This window comes from Dendroctonus ponderosae, unplaced genomic scaffold (genome assembly GCF_020466585.1).
Source record: "Dendroctonus ponderosae isolate FM_Combo_2020 unplaced genomic scaffold, Dpon_F_20191213v2 Dpon_F_20191213_5, whole genome shotgun sequence".
Classification (NCBI taxonomy): Eukaryota; Metazoa; Arthropoda; class Insecta; order Coleoptera; family Curculionidae; genus Dendroctonus; species Dendroctonus ponderosae.
Window position 1 is genome coordinate 8,101,658 of NW_026018715.1, and position 17,199 is coordinate 8,118,856.

Sequence of the window (17,199 nt, forward strand, 5' to 3'; positions counted from 1 at the left end):
ATTTTTGCATAAACTAATTGACACGTGTTTAATTTTGATAAATGCCCGAATCAGCTATATTTGATATTCAGTCATCAAAGAAGCTTTTTGTTTCTTTTTCCGTTAGCAAGTGATTAATAGCTGTAAAAATGTAATAATTTAAAGAACAAATGAGGTTCTAACCCGAACGACGTTTCTAACGAACCACTAATTGAAAACAAATTGTAAAAAAGCCATGGAAATGTTGAAGCTCTGAAGACGAAAAAGACACAAAACACAGGTTTGTGTCCATCTATTTTTTTTAAGATGCGCTCATCAATTTTTATGGAATTTATTTTCGGATGTATTTTCATTGAAAATGCCGTCTAAGCATCGTCCGCGTGTATGTAATATTTTAAATAAAAAGAGGTTTATTATTCACTAGATTCAAATCGAAGTTGAAATTAAAGAATTTCTGAATAATTTCATCAAAAAATATTTATTATACAATCATATCTTGATGAAAACCGAAAACGGAATTTCTTACCAAAATGAAATATTGTATTTATATTTTCAGCCTCTTTTTATTATCTTAAAAATTGTGGTTTGCAATAAAAATTTCCCACGCATTATTATACATTATTTTCTATTAATCTAATTTCCATTAATATATTACGCGTTATTCGTCCGATGTTTAGAGATTTAGAGAGATAACAACAACTAAAATGTTAATATATATATATATTTATTTTAAAAGCCGCTAATCTTCGGATGCTGCTGTGTTTATTACTCAATTTAATAGCTTTAAATGATTTGGCTGTAAATATTTATATACACTAAACAATATTTATTCCTTAAGGAACAGGCTGTCGATCACATCAGTCTTTCTGTTCTTGAATGTACAGTGTTATTTATTATAAAACAGCAAGCTTCTGAAACTTTTATATTTTCAAAGATTTTTATACCAGTTTGTGGAAAATTTCTTACAAATAATAAAATAGAATACAAAGCTGTCCGAAAAAATAAACGTATATTTATTTTAATGTATAGGTTTTCTTGCACTGATTTTACATAATATGTATGTACCCTCTATCTAATTTTAACTGTTTCCGAACAAAAGTAATCAGTTTCAATTCCAGAAATTATTGAATTCCACGTAGGCGRAAACCATTGAAAAAAGCACTTTAGGTTAGTTTTCCATACCTAAATGTTTCTATTCAAAGATTTTCCTAAACTGGATATTTTAGGCCTACAGGGCTGGTAACAACACGACCATAGCGTTTTCCAAATCATGATTTGGTCAACACTGAGCTTTACTGAAATTAATTGCTGACGTGTTGGTTTTTTCACCTCTGACAAAAAAGTGGTTAAAATGTCCCAGATTATATAAACATGTGCCGACTAATGCATGAAGAATGGTAAAAGGTTAAACAATTCAACATTGAAAGGATGGCGTCAAAACATTGGCGATCCTTGTCTTTGCCTCTGGGCACTATAAAAGTGGAACAAAGCAGCTAAAATCGCTGTTTTACATTCCAGAAACACGAAATTACACTTGTAAATTCTCCATTGTTTGACGATCACGTATACCATCGACGAGCGAAGGTGATTTGCGTTTTACATAATCATCGTTGCTTTAGCAGGGATAAATAGCATTTTGTACTATTATTTCTAATCCGAATTGACGCTTTTCTATTAAGACGTTTTGAAATGCTGATTATCTCCAAGTAAAAGATTTCAAATCAACAGTTCACTGTTCATTAAACGCATCTGTGTAAAGTTTGTTAACTTTAAACTAGACCCCTTTAGCAACAGTCCATACTTGCAAAACGCTCAAGGACTTGAAACGTTCATGAACTAGTGCACATAATAAGAAGCGTTAATTTTCCTTAGCTACGCAGATGCTTCTGGACGTATCTTTATCTAATTTGTTTCAACACGCACTGAGCAACATCATATAAATATGATAAGAAATTTCGAGTAGCCAAGATTTTTCGAGATCTGAATATCTATGTATGTTCAATTTGTTCGCCACATAATTACAATTCGTAATAGTGGATCTGATTGCTATTTAACCTCGACTATTTGATGTGTAACGATGCAAACATTTTTAATGTCTGCTATTCGTTTATCAATTATTCTTTGAAATGTTTCCTATTCCAAAGTGCGGGGTTAATTATCGGCATATAATAATTGGATATAATGACACTCTTATTTCAGTCAACTTGATTTTGCTACTTTATTCAGTTATTACTGCTTATTGTTTTTTGGTGGCAAAATTCCTTTAACATTATTTTTAAACTCCTCTTCGGTCAAGTCGGAAAACTGATTAACCCCCATCTTCCAGCTGGTTTTCCCTTGCTCAAACTCCAAATTATGTTTACGTATCATCTCCAAGTTGTTCTTGAATACCTCAAAGCGCTGCGCTTCTGCTTCAGCTGATTGATATATTTTTTTGTGAAGAGTCTGAAGAGGAATGTTAAATTATAATTCAGATTGCTAGTGTTTAAAGGCTTACCTTAAAGTTCGCCCATTCTTCCTGGTCCGTAAGAAGGGCACTGGCTAAGGTAAGTGCCAAACTTATCAGCAAAATTGCTGCTTTCATGATGTTTAAGTATCTTTGTGTTTAAGCTAAAATGCTTTATCACACTATGACTAGATCGATTTTGCAAATCGTTTAATCACCCCCCTATCTTTTGATTAGATTTCAAGTGGAGACACAAATATCTGATGCTTTTCGAATTGTGTCCTTGTTGAAGCAAATAACATGCTCATGATTATCAATATCAAAGTAGCGTTTTTCTGAATAATAATTTCTCTTCTATGAAGGTTTAAATTGAAGATTGTTGCAAATGTATTAAAATACGAAAATAATATTTGTTTTATAGGATTATTTGTTAACGCGTTTATAACCCCATTGCGTTTCTGGTTGTTTCAATCACTTTACTGGCTGATTTAAAATTAGCGTCGTTCAAATATAACTCCAAATAATGTTCTAAAATGGATAAAATCTGAATTTTTACAAGAAAAAACTTCATTAATTAATTAATTATTAATCTAAAGTCGTTTTAATAAAAAATGCTTGTTTAAAATTGGCATACAAAAAATGAATTGATTACGCATTATACAAGGCATTTTACAAGCAATAAAATGCGGTAAACTCTTCCATGGGCAACACTTTCAAACCGTTTAGAGAGAATCGAAAAACATGCAGATATGGATGTCGACTTAAATTTTACGATAATTATTGTTCGTGAAAGATATGAAGTGGCCCGAATCACGAACAGAACATCCAATCAAGCCAGGCCCAATCAGTTGAACTTGAAAAATATGTTTTTTGTTTGTGTCTCTGTACTGATCACATTATGCGCGTAATTTTCTTCAATGCATTTATCTTGAAAACGACTGGGAATCGCGTCTATCGTTAATAATTAAATCCGTGTTTCCTTTCGTAGCAAGGATTTCATGAACCAGTTTTTGACGGAAAATATTAATCAGAGAAGCGTTTCGCACATTTATGAAATATTATCTCTTCTTCGATGTCTCTGAAATATGTATATAGTTGAAAATTGCTGATCAGTCTTTTATTTGCGATATAACACTTCTTTGACTCCCTTCATGCCCCCCGCTTTTACCCAATTCTTTACATCTACACCATCAACATTCCAAAAGAAGCATCCGCATTTTTAGAGCCTACCTAGGTATATCTTTTAAACAAGAGAGCGCTGAGTAAATGCTTTCATTACGAGACCGATTTTACCGGGCTGGCAAAAATTAGGATTATGGTGGATTTCCATGAAACTATCAGCATATTTAAAGTCAGCATATTTAAAGTCAGCATAGCTTCAAATTGTTATTTGATTTAGTTTCAAAGACGTAAATTTTCAAACTCACATTTCCTAAGCTGGCAAAAATCAGGATTAAAGCCGATTTTTATGAAACTTTCGGCATCTTAAGAGTCAAAGATCTGCTAAAGTTGGTGAACATTTCAAATTGTTGTCTGTTTTAATTTGGAAGATACGGATTTTGAAGAAGAGAGCGCAGTTGAGAAAAATATCCATTTGAGACCGATTTAACAAATTTAGCAAATTGGCATCAGGGAATTCCGGAGATTTTTATCAAACTTTCAGCATCTGTAGAGCCAAGTGACTTCTAAAGATTGTGAAAATTTCAATTTGTTGCCGGTTTTAATTTAGAAGATACGAATTTCTAAGAAGCGAGCGGCGTTGAGAAAAATTTTCATTTGAGGCCGATATTTACGAACCTTTTATGATCTGTAGGGTAAAGTATTTTCCAAAAATGGTGAAAACTTAATTTTGCTACTAGCTTTAGTTAAGAAAATAGGTATTAAAAAAGAGAGAACACTTGGCATAATTTTGAAAATTCATTTTGATAGCGATATTTACTAGTCTGGCAAAAATCAGTATTATAAGCGATTTTTATAAAACTTTAAGTTTTATAGAGTCAAGTGTCTTCTAAAAGTTATGAACATTTCAATTTGTTGATTGTTTTAATTTAGAAGTTGCGAATTTTTAAGAAGAAAGCGCAGTTGAGAAAATACTTCCACTTGAGACCGATATTAGCCAACCAGGCGACATTCAGGGACTTCCGGAGATTTGTATCAAACTTTCAGCATCTGTAGAAGAATAACATCTGTCTTCTGAAGATTGTGAAAATTTCAATTTGTTGCTTGTTGTAATTTGGAAGATACGAATTTTTAAGAAGAGAGCGCAGTTGAGAAAATTGTCCAATTGAGACCGATATTTACGAACCTGGCAATAATTAGGGCTCGTGGCGATTTTAACAAAATTTAGAGCGTCTGTACGGTAAATTATTTTCTGAAAATGGTGAAACCTTATTTTTGATACTGGCTTTAGTTACGGAAATGCAATTTAAAAAAAAAAGAGCGCACTTGTCAAGCTTTTGAAAATTCACTTTGATATTTACTAATCTGGAAAAAATCAGTGGGCAATTTTTATACTTTGGGCATCTGTCGAGCCAAATGTCTTCTAAAGCTGGTGAAAATTCCAAATTGCTGCATGCGTTAAGTGCGAAGATGCGAATTTTTAAGAAGAGCGCATTTCACATCCTTTTGCACATTCATTCTGACAGCGTTATTCACTAATTTGTAAAAATTTTATGAATCGACCAGTATCTTTAGCATCTAATAATAATAAATAAAAGCTAACTGATTGATGGGTCAGCCAGAAACCTGATGTTGTACATCGGACATACGCATAAACCATCTGAGCAATTAATATGTTGTTGGATCATCAAAAATCGCGTGCATGGAACTTCAGCTTCAATCATGTTATCCAATCTGGCAATTGATGGTTTAACTGGTTTAAAATGTTAACTGATATTGAAAACTTAGCCTCAATTGCCCTTAACAATGACGCCAAGTTTGAGTCAACCCACAATGAGTCAATTCATTTCTATTGCTCCTCTTCACATTAAGTGCATCCTCCACTATGGTACCTACTCAATACTGTTGCACAAAACATTGCCTGATACATCCATTAAAACGGGAAAACATTGTCTATTAACCATCTCATAATGGTTAAGCTGAGTGAAACAGCTTAAATTTGAGGCTTGATAAGCGATATATATCAAAACTAGATATTGTTGTTTGAGATATAAGTCGTCTGGATACCTGTATTTATCTAGTTGTACCTAGTCGTTTAACATTGCGAGCGTCAGCTTTAGACTTTGTGCTTTTGGTATAATTCGTTTTTTAGTTGTTTTTTGGTGAGTCTTATTTACCAGTAGCTGGTTATTACTCTTTGATATGTTCAGAAGTCAAAGTCCCAGATAACTTACTATATTTACTAATTTCACTGACCCATATCGTTTGAACAGCACTAACAAGCGTGCTATGAATGATCGCTGTGACCTTTCTATCAGCAATTATTTCGTCTAATGCACTTGTGCGACCGACAGTTTATCTGCTGTGAAGGTCTTGTAGTACTGGTCGCATAGGTCAGGTTTCCCGCACACAACTAACAAAAATAATTTACTAGAATAAAAATATCCACAAAAGTGTGTTTCGCAGTTTTGACTGCTCAAATCTAACCCCGTTTTTTAATTACTTGATACTATTAATAAGTTGTTGCGGAGACACTATGATATGCGGCACCTTATCTTCTACATGTGTTACTCTGGCTCATTGAAATTCAACAGGATATTTCTGCTCGTTCGCTATGCAATCATTATGCTTACTGTAATAATAGTCATGTGTCCCACGTTATCATTTAAGAGATATTGTGTACTGCGTTCATCACGAAGAGTTACGAAACATAATGGCGCGCAAGTATTTTAAACATAATAATTTTAATTTTTTCCTGATAAGGTTTCAACTGTTCTGCGATTTATTGCCACACTTCGCACGCGCTTTTCCAGAATTATCATTCATCAAATCTTAGGAATAATATGAGAAGCTTGTCCAACGTTTTATATTTAGTAAATTTACTGTTTGGTTTTGATAGTATTTGTAGATGACATGTATTTTAACAGGAATGAATGTATTAAGAGTTTTATTCCAAATATTGCACTGTTTGTACGAAATGAGAATTTATTCAATTAACATCAGCTAGCCAAACCCCCAATTTTAAAGCTCTGTAAATACATATAGTAAATATATATAGAAATAATCTTTATTTCCTATAGAAACAGCTATCGACCCAATCGGTCTTTCTGCCCTTGTGTAGTATCTTAGCCTAATGTAAATACATTTACGATGGTATTTACTAACATTACAGTGGCTCAATGTCAATGTTGGAATTTAAGTTTTATTTAATTAACTGTGCTAAATGGATTTTTCAGACAATTATGATTTCGAATTTCTGACGAATTGTTTATCGTAGTTTCTCGATTGAGTCAGGCTTTGTTTGAATGAGACGAATATTACGCGTTTTCTCAAAAGAAAAAATGCGGTGGTGTTAAGTCTGGATATCTTGCTGGTCTCGTCACAAGGTCTCGTTTTCTGATCATCTAATCCCAGAAAAATCGAAGGTTTCAAGGTATTTTTAAGCATGATCTTTGCTTTGCTTATTAACGTGCCCCTTCAAAAACAAAGAACATTCAGCAAAAAAATGTTAACTAGGAAATGGCTGGATTCTCGTAAAAAAATGGTATTGTTATTTTTTATTGTGTAAAAATAAAGAACCCTTTATATGTTTCGTGTTAGTTTTCTTGGCTCTAAGTTTCCTTGACTCTCTTTCTTCAACTGTAAAACCTGTTGAGCTCTTTTGCCACGATTAAAAGTTTTTTATTTCAATAGGTGCCATCTTTAGTGCGAATCCATTTAATTTCATCATGGAATATTTGTCTTGTTTATATATTTTTTCCAGTTAATCAGTTTAAGCGTAGGTACTTTTCCAAAGTGATTCGAACCATATTATTAAATCATTACGTTTTTCAAATCAATTTTGAAGATTTGAGTAAAATAAAACACTCATGAAAACTTTTAATCTTGCGACTTCTATGACAATCCGTTTTTTTTTCGGTCCAGCTGCAGCGAAAGTAAACAAGTCTGCATAAAAAAACGTCGATTTAATCGTTGATTGAATAATTTAATGTTTGATCTAAACTACCTGTCTGGAGTTTAAATGCACTCAATGTTTCGGCCTGAACTTTAACTACACGTTTAATAATATCTACTGTAGGTAAACCAATAAGGAAAAGTGAAGTGAAATGAACGGTTTAATGACACTGTTATGCACAAGGTTTCATAGATTGTTAAAAAAAACAAGCAGAACTTTCAAAATCGGCCTCAGTACGAAAACGAGTTGATGTCAATGTGCGCCTAAAAGCACAATTAAAAAAAAAACCGTTTTAGGAATTTCGCTGAAGAAAATGGCAAAGTTCCTGTGAATATAAGATAAAAGCGTTATTACTCAAGCTTTAATCCTCAATCGGATCAACACGATTCTGAAAACGTATGCTGTAATCGCTTCGTTTTCTTTGTAAAATGACAAAGTTGGGAATTATGAATTGCATTCAAAATGAGATTTGACGAACGTGAATGAAGACGATAGTTGAAGTTAAGCAAATCTGCAGTCTTGCTTTCCTCTAAGAATAATGTGGGAAGACAGCAATATTTGCATGTTTGTAGTAGAAATATCCTTCTTTTTGGGAGCACGTAGGTCTGCTCGCAAACTAAAAAAATCATCAGTAATTTTACCTAAGAGAATCTAGAAATTACAGAAGACTCGGGAAAACACGAAAAAAAATTACACAATAATTACATATCTTTTTACATTTTTCCAATAAACTCTGATAAATAGTTTCAGCTTCAAAGGTGGTTTAATTAGGTAGTAAAATAGAAACCACCATATATATTGCTTATTTCAATTTTCATGTATATTATATTAATACTTTTCAATTTCGCATTGTTATTCCTACTTTGACACACTCGAATGTGCTTATTTACTTTATTAACTACAAATTTCCCAAAGTAAAAAAAGTAAAAGTTTATAATATAAAATTCGCTTCTTCTGAGGCTTTATAAATTATTTAACTCTTATTTGAATGAGGAACGCACTTAAAAGTTGGCATTCTGTGAAAGATAGATGTTTTACCACACCAGATAAAGTAGCTTTGGAAAAATTACCAAATGCAATAAACAACTTGCTGGATCTGCAGGAATTTGCTCTTCCATTATCGAGGAACTTATCATTTTCGCTAGTCCAAATAATGTTCTCGTATCAAAATGTATGTTCGGAACACTTTTCCCATCAGTTGTGTTTTGTTTCTTCAAGAGCAATGAAGATTCAAGGTTGGTTGGTCCATTTTGCAACCGCTTTATTTTTTTTTTGTATTTCGCACCCAATAGCTTCTAAATAAAGTTGTTGCTAAATATTTCAGTCAATGTTTTATTCACTTTAAGGCCATTTTACCGGTATTTCGGAAGTAGCACACTTCAATAACAAAGTTTACCCAATAGAGGGTCAATATTCTCGAACAATTTACTGTTCAAAATGAAAAGTAGATGAACATATTTAACACTGTTAAAGCAAGAAGCTTTTTAGGTTTTAGTCAAATTAAAACGCAATTTTCAAATTGATTGCCTGTAAGATACTGCTTTTAAACCCTACAACAGGTACAGTACAACTACTTACAAGACAAATATATAAAATAAAATAACAAATTGAAACATTTTTGCAATGAAAGTTGTTGATATTTGTTTTAAAATCAATTATGATCTAATTTGTTAGCAAATCGAGCGATTTTTTTTTTGTATTAAAGCACACATGAAAAGAAAATTATGATAGCGAAAAGTGTAAAACGAAATGCTAAATATATCGTGAGAATTTAAATAATGTTATAAAAGTGATCTAAAAAAACTGCAAATGAGACTTTTATCGTAAAATATTTTGTATGTAATCAATATAATGTTTTTATAGAAAATTGTATGAAGTTAATACCAAAAGAGACGTTAAAAAGTCGTTTGGAATATGCGTTTAAATTTGATTGAACTCAAGATTTCCGCAGAATTTTCAGTCAATAAATAGTCCGGTAGATACGAATATTCAGAGTAGGAATTTATGCTACCTGAGTTTAATTGAATGTTTCCATATTAATAAACTAGTAAATTTTCAACTAAAAAAGTATTTCCTAAGTTGACAAATGCCCAGAACCGAGATAAAAGATATTTTAGACTCAGTGTTTCATTGATAAAACATCATTTTATAATTTACAAAGCAGGGTCAATATTCTAGATCTGTTTACTCTTGAAAATTAAATAGTAGTTTCTGCCATGTCAGTCTGTAAATATCGAGCATTTCTAAAACTGTTTGAGCACGTAAATCCTCTGTTTTTCGTCAAATTAGAACGCACATTTGAAATCGATTGTAAAGCGCGGTTTTAAACCATAATTAGAGAGTGTTTACAAACAAAATGTGACAATGAAAAGCAATAAAGGGACAAAAATAGACCACTGAAATGCTTCTTTCATTTACTCTTAGTTTTGTTTTCTTTTGGTGTAAATCGTGTAAAACGCTTTGTTTAAATTGTATCGTGAGATTTTAAATAGTGTCATTATGTCAATAATGAAAGTTTTATCGTTAAAGAATTTTGTATTTAATCAATCTAATAGTTTCATAGGAAAATGTATGAAACAAAGGTTTATATACCCAAGCAGGTGTTAGAAAACCCTCTATTTGGCATATGCGTTTTAATTTGAACAAAAACTCAAAAAAATGAAAATGGAAAAACCAAATGTTTCAGTTCAGTGCTTCATTGATAAAGAATGTTTTCAAATGTCTACCTAATGGAAATATCGAGATATTTTTCGAACAGTATTTTCCCATTTGTTCTAATACAACAGGATGCGCCAAATACTTACTTAAATAATTAAAATACTATTATCCATCGATTTAAATTTCTGAATTTCCACACATTTCTGTCCTGTGCGAAAGAATTAATCAATGATGCGCTCAAGATAAAAAGTTACATGCTGTATCCCAACCATGATCCCAGATAGTTGTTGCTCGACACAACACGCAATCAAGCTACTTTTCGCTCGAAATTTGCAAGTAATGTAGCCGAATCTGCCGCACAATATTAATATTACTGTTTTCATGTCGTTTTAATTAAATTGGTCGTTATCAGTCGGGGCTCACCAGTGACGTAGTTGCAGTATATTTATGGGTACTGGTGCAGGTTCCACCGATCATTCTAACAAAAGCTGGCGAGTTGAACTCATATAAGTGGTTCCGGTGCAAAAGTGCTCATCAGTGATTGTTTCTTTGAATTTTTCGCTATGGCTTCGAGTGTTGTGTCTTGGATTACAGGATTAGTTATGGTGAGTTCACGAAATTTATTTGAGTTTCTTCAATGGGGTTTCACGGAAACCTGCATTTTTCTGAATTGGTTGCGTCCAGTTTTTTACTGGGTTTTTCTGGCAAATTTCCAGTTTTTAAAACTTGTTGATAGATTTACTTGTCCTCGGGTTTTCCAGCATTCTTCGCGTATTTCCAGTAGTTAATTGCATTTGAAGATGGTCAGCTTTGTAATTAATGCGGTTTTCCCTCAGGGATCGATCATGGAAGAAACCCAAGCAGACGTTGTAACTGAAAACATCTCCGAAGCTGCCGATTCACTCTTTAGCATGTTCGACATCGTGCTGCTGGCGATCATAATTGGGGCCGCAAGCTGGTGGTTGGTCAAGAGGAACAACAGATCAATCGACTCGCTCTCCAACATCAAATCCTACTCCATTCAGTACGTTATTTGCGCTTTGGACAATTTGAACGTTTGATGGGAACTTTTGCTCATTTTCAGGCCTACATCTATTGTGATTCAGAGCCCCACCGATAACTCGTTCGTTAAGAAGTTGCAATCTTCCGGAAGGAGTTTGGTGGTGTTCTACGGTAGTCAGACAGGCACAGGGGAGGAGTTTGCTGGACGCTTGGCCAAAGAGGGCGTCAGATATAGGCTGAAAGGAATGGTAGCTGACCCGGAGGAATGCGATATGGTAAGTGAACATTTCACAAACATTTTTCCATTCTCAGAACTTTAATGGGTCTTTAAAGCGGGGAAAATTGCAATTTATGCCAATGGCCAAGAGGTTGCTGACCCTGGTTGATTTTACAACATTACATGGCACTGGACGACCTTAAACGTGAGCTTTATTGCTTACTCGAATTGCGCAATTTGGGGAGCGAAGCAAAACAACACTTTAGATTTTATCGGGTTTGACTAAATCTGAACTCGAGTAATATGATGATTCTTCGACTTTATGAGCCTGAAACATTATTAATTCATGATCGTCATCCATGTGGTTTTTGAACTTTCGAACATATGAAATTATTAATATATCCGAAATCGCTCGGTTAATGAAATTTTGCATATGTCCAACAGCTATCGGGTGGACATGTTTCCATTGAATCGATTTATCAAATTTACCATTTCATTGCTTGTTCAAGTGTAAGCAAAAAAGATCGCTTGAGTTTTCGTCCGGAAGCTCAACAAGTTTGAGTAAAAAATAAAATCCGTATTAATTCACGCCTTGAAGTCTTCACATCAACAGTTATTTTTGAACGCATAACTGGAGCTATAAAAGGACACCAAAAAATGTTTTAAAATACATTTTAGTTGAACTAAATAGACTAAGAGCAATGAAATTCAACTTGTAGCGTTCTAAGCTTTATAGTGTGGTTCTGAGCTATCTATAAAAATTTATCTGTTTACAAATATGTAGGGAAGGAGTGGTCTGTAAGCGGGTTGATAAGATAGTTTTATAGATTTTCAGACGAATGAGCCCTGATACAAAATCTATGATTTGTTACCTACTTTATTTTATGCAGCGATCCAGGAAAACGCGATTATCTGTTGGTTTTTATAAGTTTGCAATAAATCTATAAGCTTTTATGACCTGTTTATTCACCCGTGGAAACTTAAGTGTTTTCTGTAAGCTACAAGATCTTACATACTTCGCAGAATTGCACCTTTCTTGTCAATTCATGAAACGTTCCAGATTGTTTTACAGATTCTTTGGCACCATGAGTTTCCTATGCATAAAATTTCGTTTCCGTCCCAGATGTTCGGTCGGTTTCTTATTTCCTCAAAACCATCGATTATCGACTGTTCGAAAATATTTTAGTTTTTTCCTGACGTTTTGTTGAAAATGAACTTCAAATTTCCCCATACGTAAAAATCAAGAGTATTGAAATCTGGGGAGTTTGATGGCCATTACTGGATTCCTTCTTTTACCTCCTTGCCCATTGAGCCAAACTTCTTCTAATTTCTATGGGCACAGCCTCCAATAAAAGAGGCAGTTCATTTTAGAGAAACTATGTTTCAAGCCAAAGTGGAAGAAAAATAGAACCTATCACGTAATTTTCAATAATTTCTGCCCACACGTTTAGTGAAAACTGGCAGTGAAACTGTCTTTCACTAACTATGTTTTGATTTTTCATTTTTTCAGAGTCTGAGTTAAAATTGTTAAAAAGTTAAAATAACTGTTTATATGAGGATTCTACCACGTGAATTAATACGATTTTAATGTTTCTACTCGAAGATGGTGGGTTGTACGAAGAAAACACAAGCGAACTATTTGGTTGGAATTGAACCAAGCATGGAAAGAGTAAAATTAGTATTTTCGTTCAAAAATATGGTCAGATCTGAAGGCGCCAAAACTGAACCAGAAAAATGTTTCATTCGATAGAAACACATCGACACGAAGCAATAGGCATCTGCAAAATTTCATTAAATATCTGACGGGATTTCGGACATATTAATAAAATTTACCGATTTTTTAAAACTTTTTGTAACAATTTTGTAATGGTGCCCCAAGGGCCCTCGTTTATTAGAACTTTTCATCTTGAAAAGCCGGCAATTGATTTGGCTCAAGTTCTATATGGTTGAAGCAGGTACAAACTTATAAAACCCTTTTTCCCTAGCGTGTAATCGAACATTTTGAATCTCATATTATAGATAAATTATAACATTAATTTAACAGCGAGAAAAACCGAAAGCCAAAGAAAAGCTGTTAGCCTAGAATTAAAAAACATTACACGTGTTTTTCTATGCTTTTAGGAGGAACTGGTCAATCTTAAAAACATCCCCAACTCATTGGCAGTCTTCTGTATGGCAACTTACGGAGAAGGTGACCCCACAGACAATGCCATGGAATTCTACGAGTGGCTCCAGAATGGAGATGCTGATTTAACAGGACTCAACTATGCTGTAAGTCGATTTGTTCATTGTCGGCCCTTCGGTTCCCAATTTAAGTTGCGTATTTTTGCAGATTTTCGGCTTGGGCAACAAGACCTACGAACATTACAATGAAGTGGCGATTTACCTGGACAAGAGGCTGGAAGAATTGGGCGCAACGCGCGTTTATGAGCTGGGATTGGGAGACGACGATGCCAAGTAAGTTTCGCTATTATTGACCTAAATTGAACATGCATTGTGGATGACCTTTTTGACATTTGCATGTGCTTTATAAAGTGGACTATGAACGAAATACCAATTTGCATCTCATATTCAATTGGAAAATTACATAGTTACCCAACCAATCATTGTATGCACGCAAATGATTTTATAATCTTTCAAATCATCAGCGACTCTACGTTGATTGTAAATTGCAGCTTTAAAAATATTCTCCTTCAAATTTCAAGGGAAATTTCTTTCCAGCATTGAGGATGATTTTATCACATGGAAAGACAAATTCTGGCCAGTCGTTTGCGACTTTTTCGGCATTGAATCAACTGGCGAAGACATCAGCATGCGCCAGTACCGAGTTGAAGAATACGAAGATGCTCCTGACAGGGTTTTCTCTGGTGAAATGGCCCGATTGCACTCGTTGAAGAACCAAAGACCGTAAGTTGATAACTCATAATAATCTTCAACGCTTTGCTTCCGTTCATTTTCTTCCTCAACTGTTTATAAAACGACATTGTTTATTTTTGCAGACCGTACGACGCAAAGAACCCCTACTTGTCCAAGATCCTGATCAATCGCGAACTGTTCAAAGGAGGCGAGAGACATTGCATGCATCTGGAATTTGATATTGAAGACTCGAAGATGCGCTACGAATCCGGAGATCATTTGGCCGTTTACCCGATTAACAACACTGAACTAGTTGAGAAGGTTTGTGGCATTCGATTTTTTTTGCGATCTTGTTGGCAATTTTATGGTGGGTTTCATAGATTGGAAAGCTGTGCGAAAAAAGTCTGGACACGATATTCTCGCTGATCAACACCGACGAAGAATCCAGCAAGAAACACCCGTTCCCGTGTCCATGCAGTTACAGGACCGCGTTGACTCACTATTTGGACATCACGCAAAATCCCCGCACTCACGTTTTGAAAGAGCTGGCGGAATACTGCTCAGACCCCGCTGAAAAGGAGAAATTGAAGCTGATGGCCAGTACAAGCCCTGAAGGTAAACGACCGCATTCAATACGCATAATCGCAAATCTAAAGTTCTGGTTCTATTGCAGGAAAAGCGCTATACCAGAAGTGGATCAACGAAGACAATCGCAACATTGTTCACATCCTAGAAGACTTACCCTCGTGTAAACCCGCCCTGGACCATCTCTGCGAGTTGCTGCCAAGACTTCAGCCTCGCTATTACTCCATCTCTTCCTCCCCCAAAGAGCATCCGAACACTGTTCATGTCACAGCGGTTCTTGTAGAGTATCAAACGCCCACAGGACGCGTAAATAAAGGTAATCAGTATTTTCTAGATGCGTTAAGGCTTTCTACAATGTCTGTTTGCTTTAGGCGTCGCCACCACATGGCTAAGAGAAAAAATCCCATCCCCTGATAGTGCCACGCCGTTGACGGTCCCCATTTTCATCAGGAAGTCACAGTTTAGGCTTCCAACTAAACCGCAAGTTCCAATTATTATGGTAGGACCCGGTACAGGAGTGGCGCCTTTCAGAGGATTCATTCAGGAGAGGAACTTCACGAAAGTGGAAGGCAAACAGGTAAGGAATATGAATATGCTACGGTCTAAAGTAGTCGTACATTTTGGTGCTCTACAAGGAGTCAGTAAATAATTTCAATATAATTCAGGTGGGCCAAACCGTGCTTTACTTCGGGTGCAGAAAGAAGGATGAAGACTTCCTTTACCAAGAGGAGTTCTTGAAATATCAGGAAAATGGACTACTGACACTGAACGTTGCCTTCTCGAGGGAACAGGCACAGAAGGTCTACGTAACGCATCTGGTGGAAAAGGATGCAGATACGATTTGGAACATCTTTGAGAATGGCGGTCACTTGTACATTTGCGGGTAAGTTTTACGCCAGTTTTGATTGTTATTTAGCCAATTTTCATTATTTAACTACGTTTTTTATTCGATTCTTAGAAGTGTTCCCATCAAATGAAATTTAATGGTTTTTTCATGAGCTGCAATAAATCCACACACACAAAACACTTGGGCCCATATTAACTCAATTATAATAATTGAATTCAATTCGCAATTCCAACGCTCGTTTGTTACAATTGAAATCCTATTAAACCACGATTAAAACGCAATTTTGCATTTAAAGACAGCAGCAGTAGGGAAAATACTAAACACATAAAAGAAGTTCCGACTTCAATCGCCTCACGACTTATTTTGTTCAGTTTTGTGGGACTTTAATACTGATATTCCTCAAAATCAAGTTTACCTTTACATTTGCCTGATGATATAACTTCTAATAAAACCCATGGAATTCAGAATAAGCTTCTATTTCCTTTTAAGTTTGCCACTCATATAACTAGAACTAATTCATTACAGGGATGCAAAATCAATGGCCGTGGACGTACGTAACATAATACTGAAAATCATTCAAGAAAAGGGCAGTCTTACCGAAGAACAAGCGCAAGTCTACTATAAGAAAATGGAAACGCAAAAACGCATCTCGATGGATGTCTGGAGTTAAAGCAGAAGCCTCAAGATACGTTTTTTAGACGGTTTGATAATTAGGAGTCGCGGGAAATTTCGCGACTCGGGCAGCTGTGAGTGAGTGGTATTTCCGTGATAATGGAAATGTTCTCAAGTGAACTGCACACTAGTCTGCGCTCGCAGAACCGCAGTTTTTATTTATTAAATAGTGTTAGGAATTTTTATAAGTAAAAACATTGACACTTGTTTGCCGTTATTTGGTCTAGAATTCGATTTGCCATTTTGCTCCCAACAAAGGACAAAAAGCTTCAGATAATTAGGAAAATTGGCTGTACATAAATTAGCTTAAGAAATTGATAACTGACAAACAGTGCCTAGTTGATACTTGAACAATTGGCTCTCATTATGGTGCTAATTTTCGGGGCGTATATTTTTGTTATTCGGAAGCTTGATTTGCCAATTATCGCAAAGGTTACTGGCATTTAGTATTGAGATAATATTTTACAATGAGTGCCTTGTAAAGACACCCTCTAATCTCTCAGATATGTGAGAAAGATTATTACTCTTTTTCGAGTTAAAGGACGTTCCAGTTGGAGTTTGGTATTGAAAAACGCTTCCAGATACTTCAGTCATTCGAACGCTCCACAGATATATTTGTTCTATTTTCGTAGTCAATTTTTCAACCCGTGATGTGTATGTATTTATTTTATTTTTGTTAAGTATATGTATTGTTTTAGAATATATTGTATCACGTCTTTTTCCAATAAATTGTAACAAATAAATATGGTTGTTTATCTCTTTTATCTTATTTTCTAAGAGAACCGGTTGAGTTGCCATTGCCGGATAGAGCCTTAAAAAATACTCAATTTTTATAATGAATAGTATTTAAAGAATGTTTCTAG

At 34.7% G+C, this 17,199-nt stretch overlaps 2 protein-coding genes across 7 annotated transcripts in view; one reads left to right on the forward strand and one right to left on the reverse strand.

Moving 5' to 3' along the window:
* LOC109539561 (NADPH--cytochrome P450 reductase) overlaps positions 1-17,079 on the forward strand; it is a 26,922-nt gene extending 9,843 nt beyond the window's left edge. For 3 of the 6 annotated variants that reach the window (XM_048666736.1, XM_019907378.2, XM_019907379.2), the window contains 11 exons: positions 10,994-11,181; positions 11,242-11,434; positions 13,498-13,647; positions 13,709-13,833; positions 14,098-14,283; positions 14,376-14,553; positions 14,613-14,847; positions 14,906-15,133; positions 15,189-15,394; positions 15,483-15,700; positions 16,190-17,079. In XM_048666736.1, coding sequence (XP_048522693.1) covers positions 10,994-11,181; positions 11,242-11,434; positions 13,498-13,647; positions 13,709-13,833; positions 14,098-14,283; positions 14,376-14,553; positions 14,613-14,847; positions 14,906-15,133; positions 15,189-15,394; positions 15,483-15,700; positions 16,190-16,334 — 2,052 coding nt within the window. In that variant the 3' untranslated portion in view covers positions 16,335-17,079. Of the gene's footprint in view, positions 1-5,606; positions 5,707-8,714; positions 8,735-10,580; positions 10,763-10,993; positions 11,182-11,241; positions 11,435-13,497; positions 13,648-13,708; positions 13,834-14,097; positions 14,284-14,375; positions 14,554-14,612; positions 14,848-14,905; positions 15,134-15,188; positions 15,395-15,482; positions 15,701-16,189 lie in introns of those variants that run through there. The other 3 variants (XM_048666737.1, XM_019907380.2, XM_019907376.2) reach the window with 3 other exon arrangements.
* Positions 2,173-2,742, reverse strand: LOC109539563 (cathepsin L-like proteinase). The gene is made up of 2 exons (XM_048666740.1): positions 2,477-2,742; positions 2,173-2,424 (listed from the first exon to the last, which is right to left on the reverse strand). The coding sequence occupies exons 1-2, from the start codon at positions 2,561-2,563 to the stop codon at positions 2,209-2,211; spliced, it is 303 nt and encodes a 100-aa protein (XP_048522697.1). The 5' UTR covers positions 2,564-2,742; the 3' UTR covers positions 2,173-2,208.
* Positions 17,080-17,199: the final 120 nt, after the last annotated feature.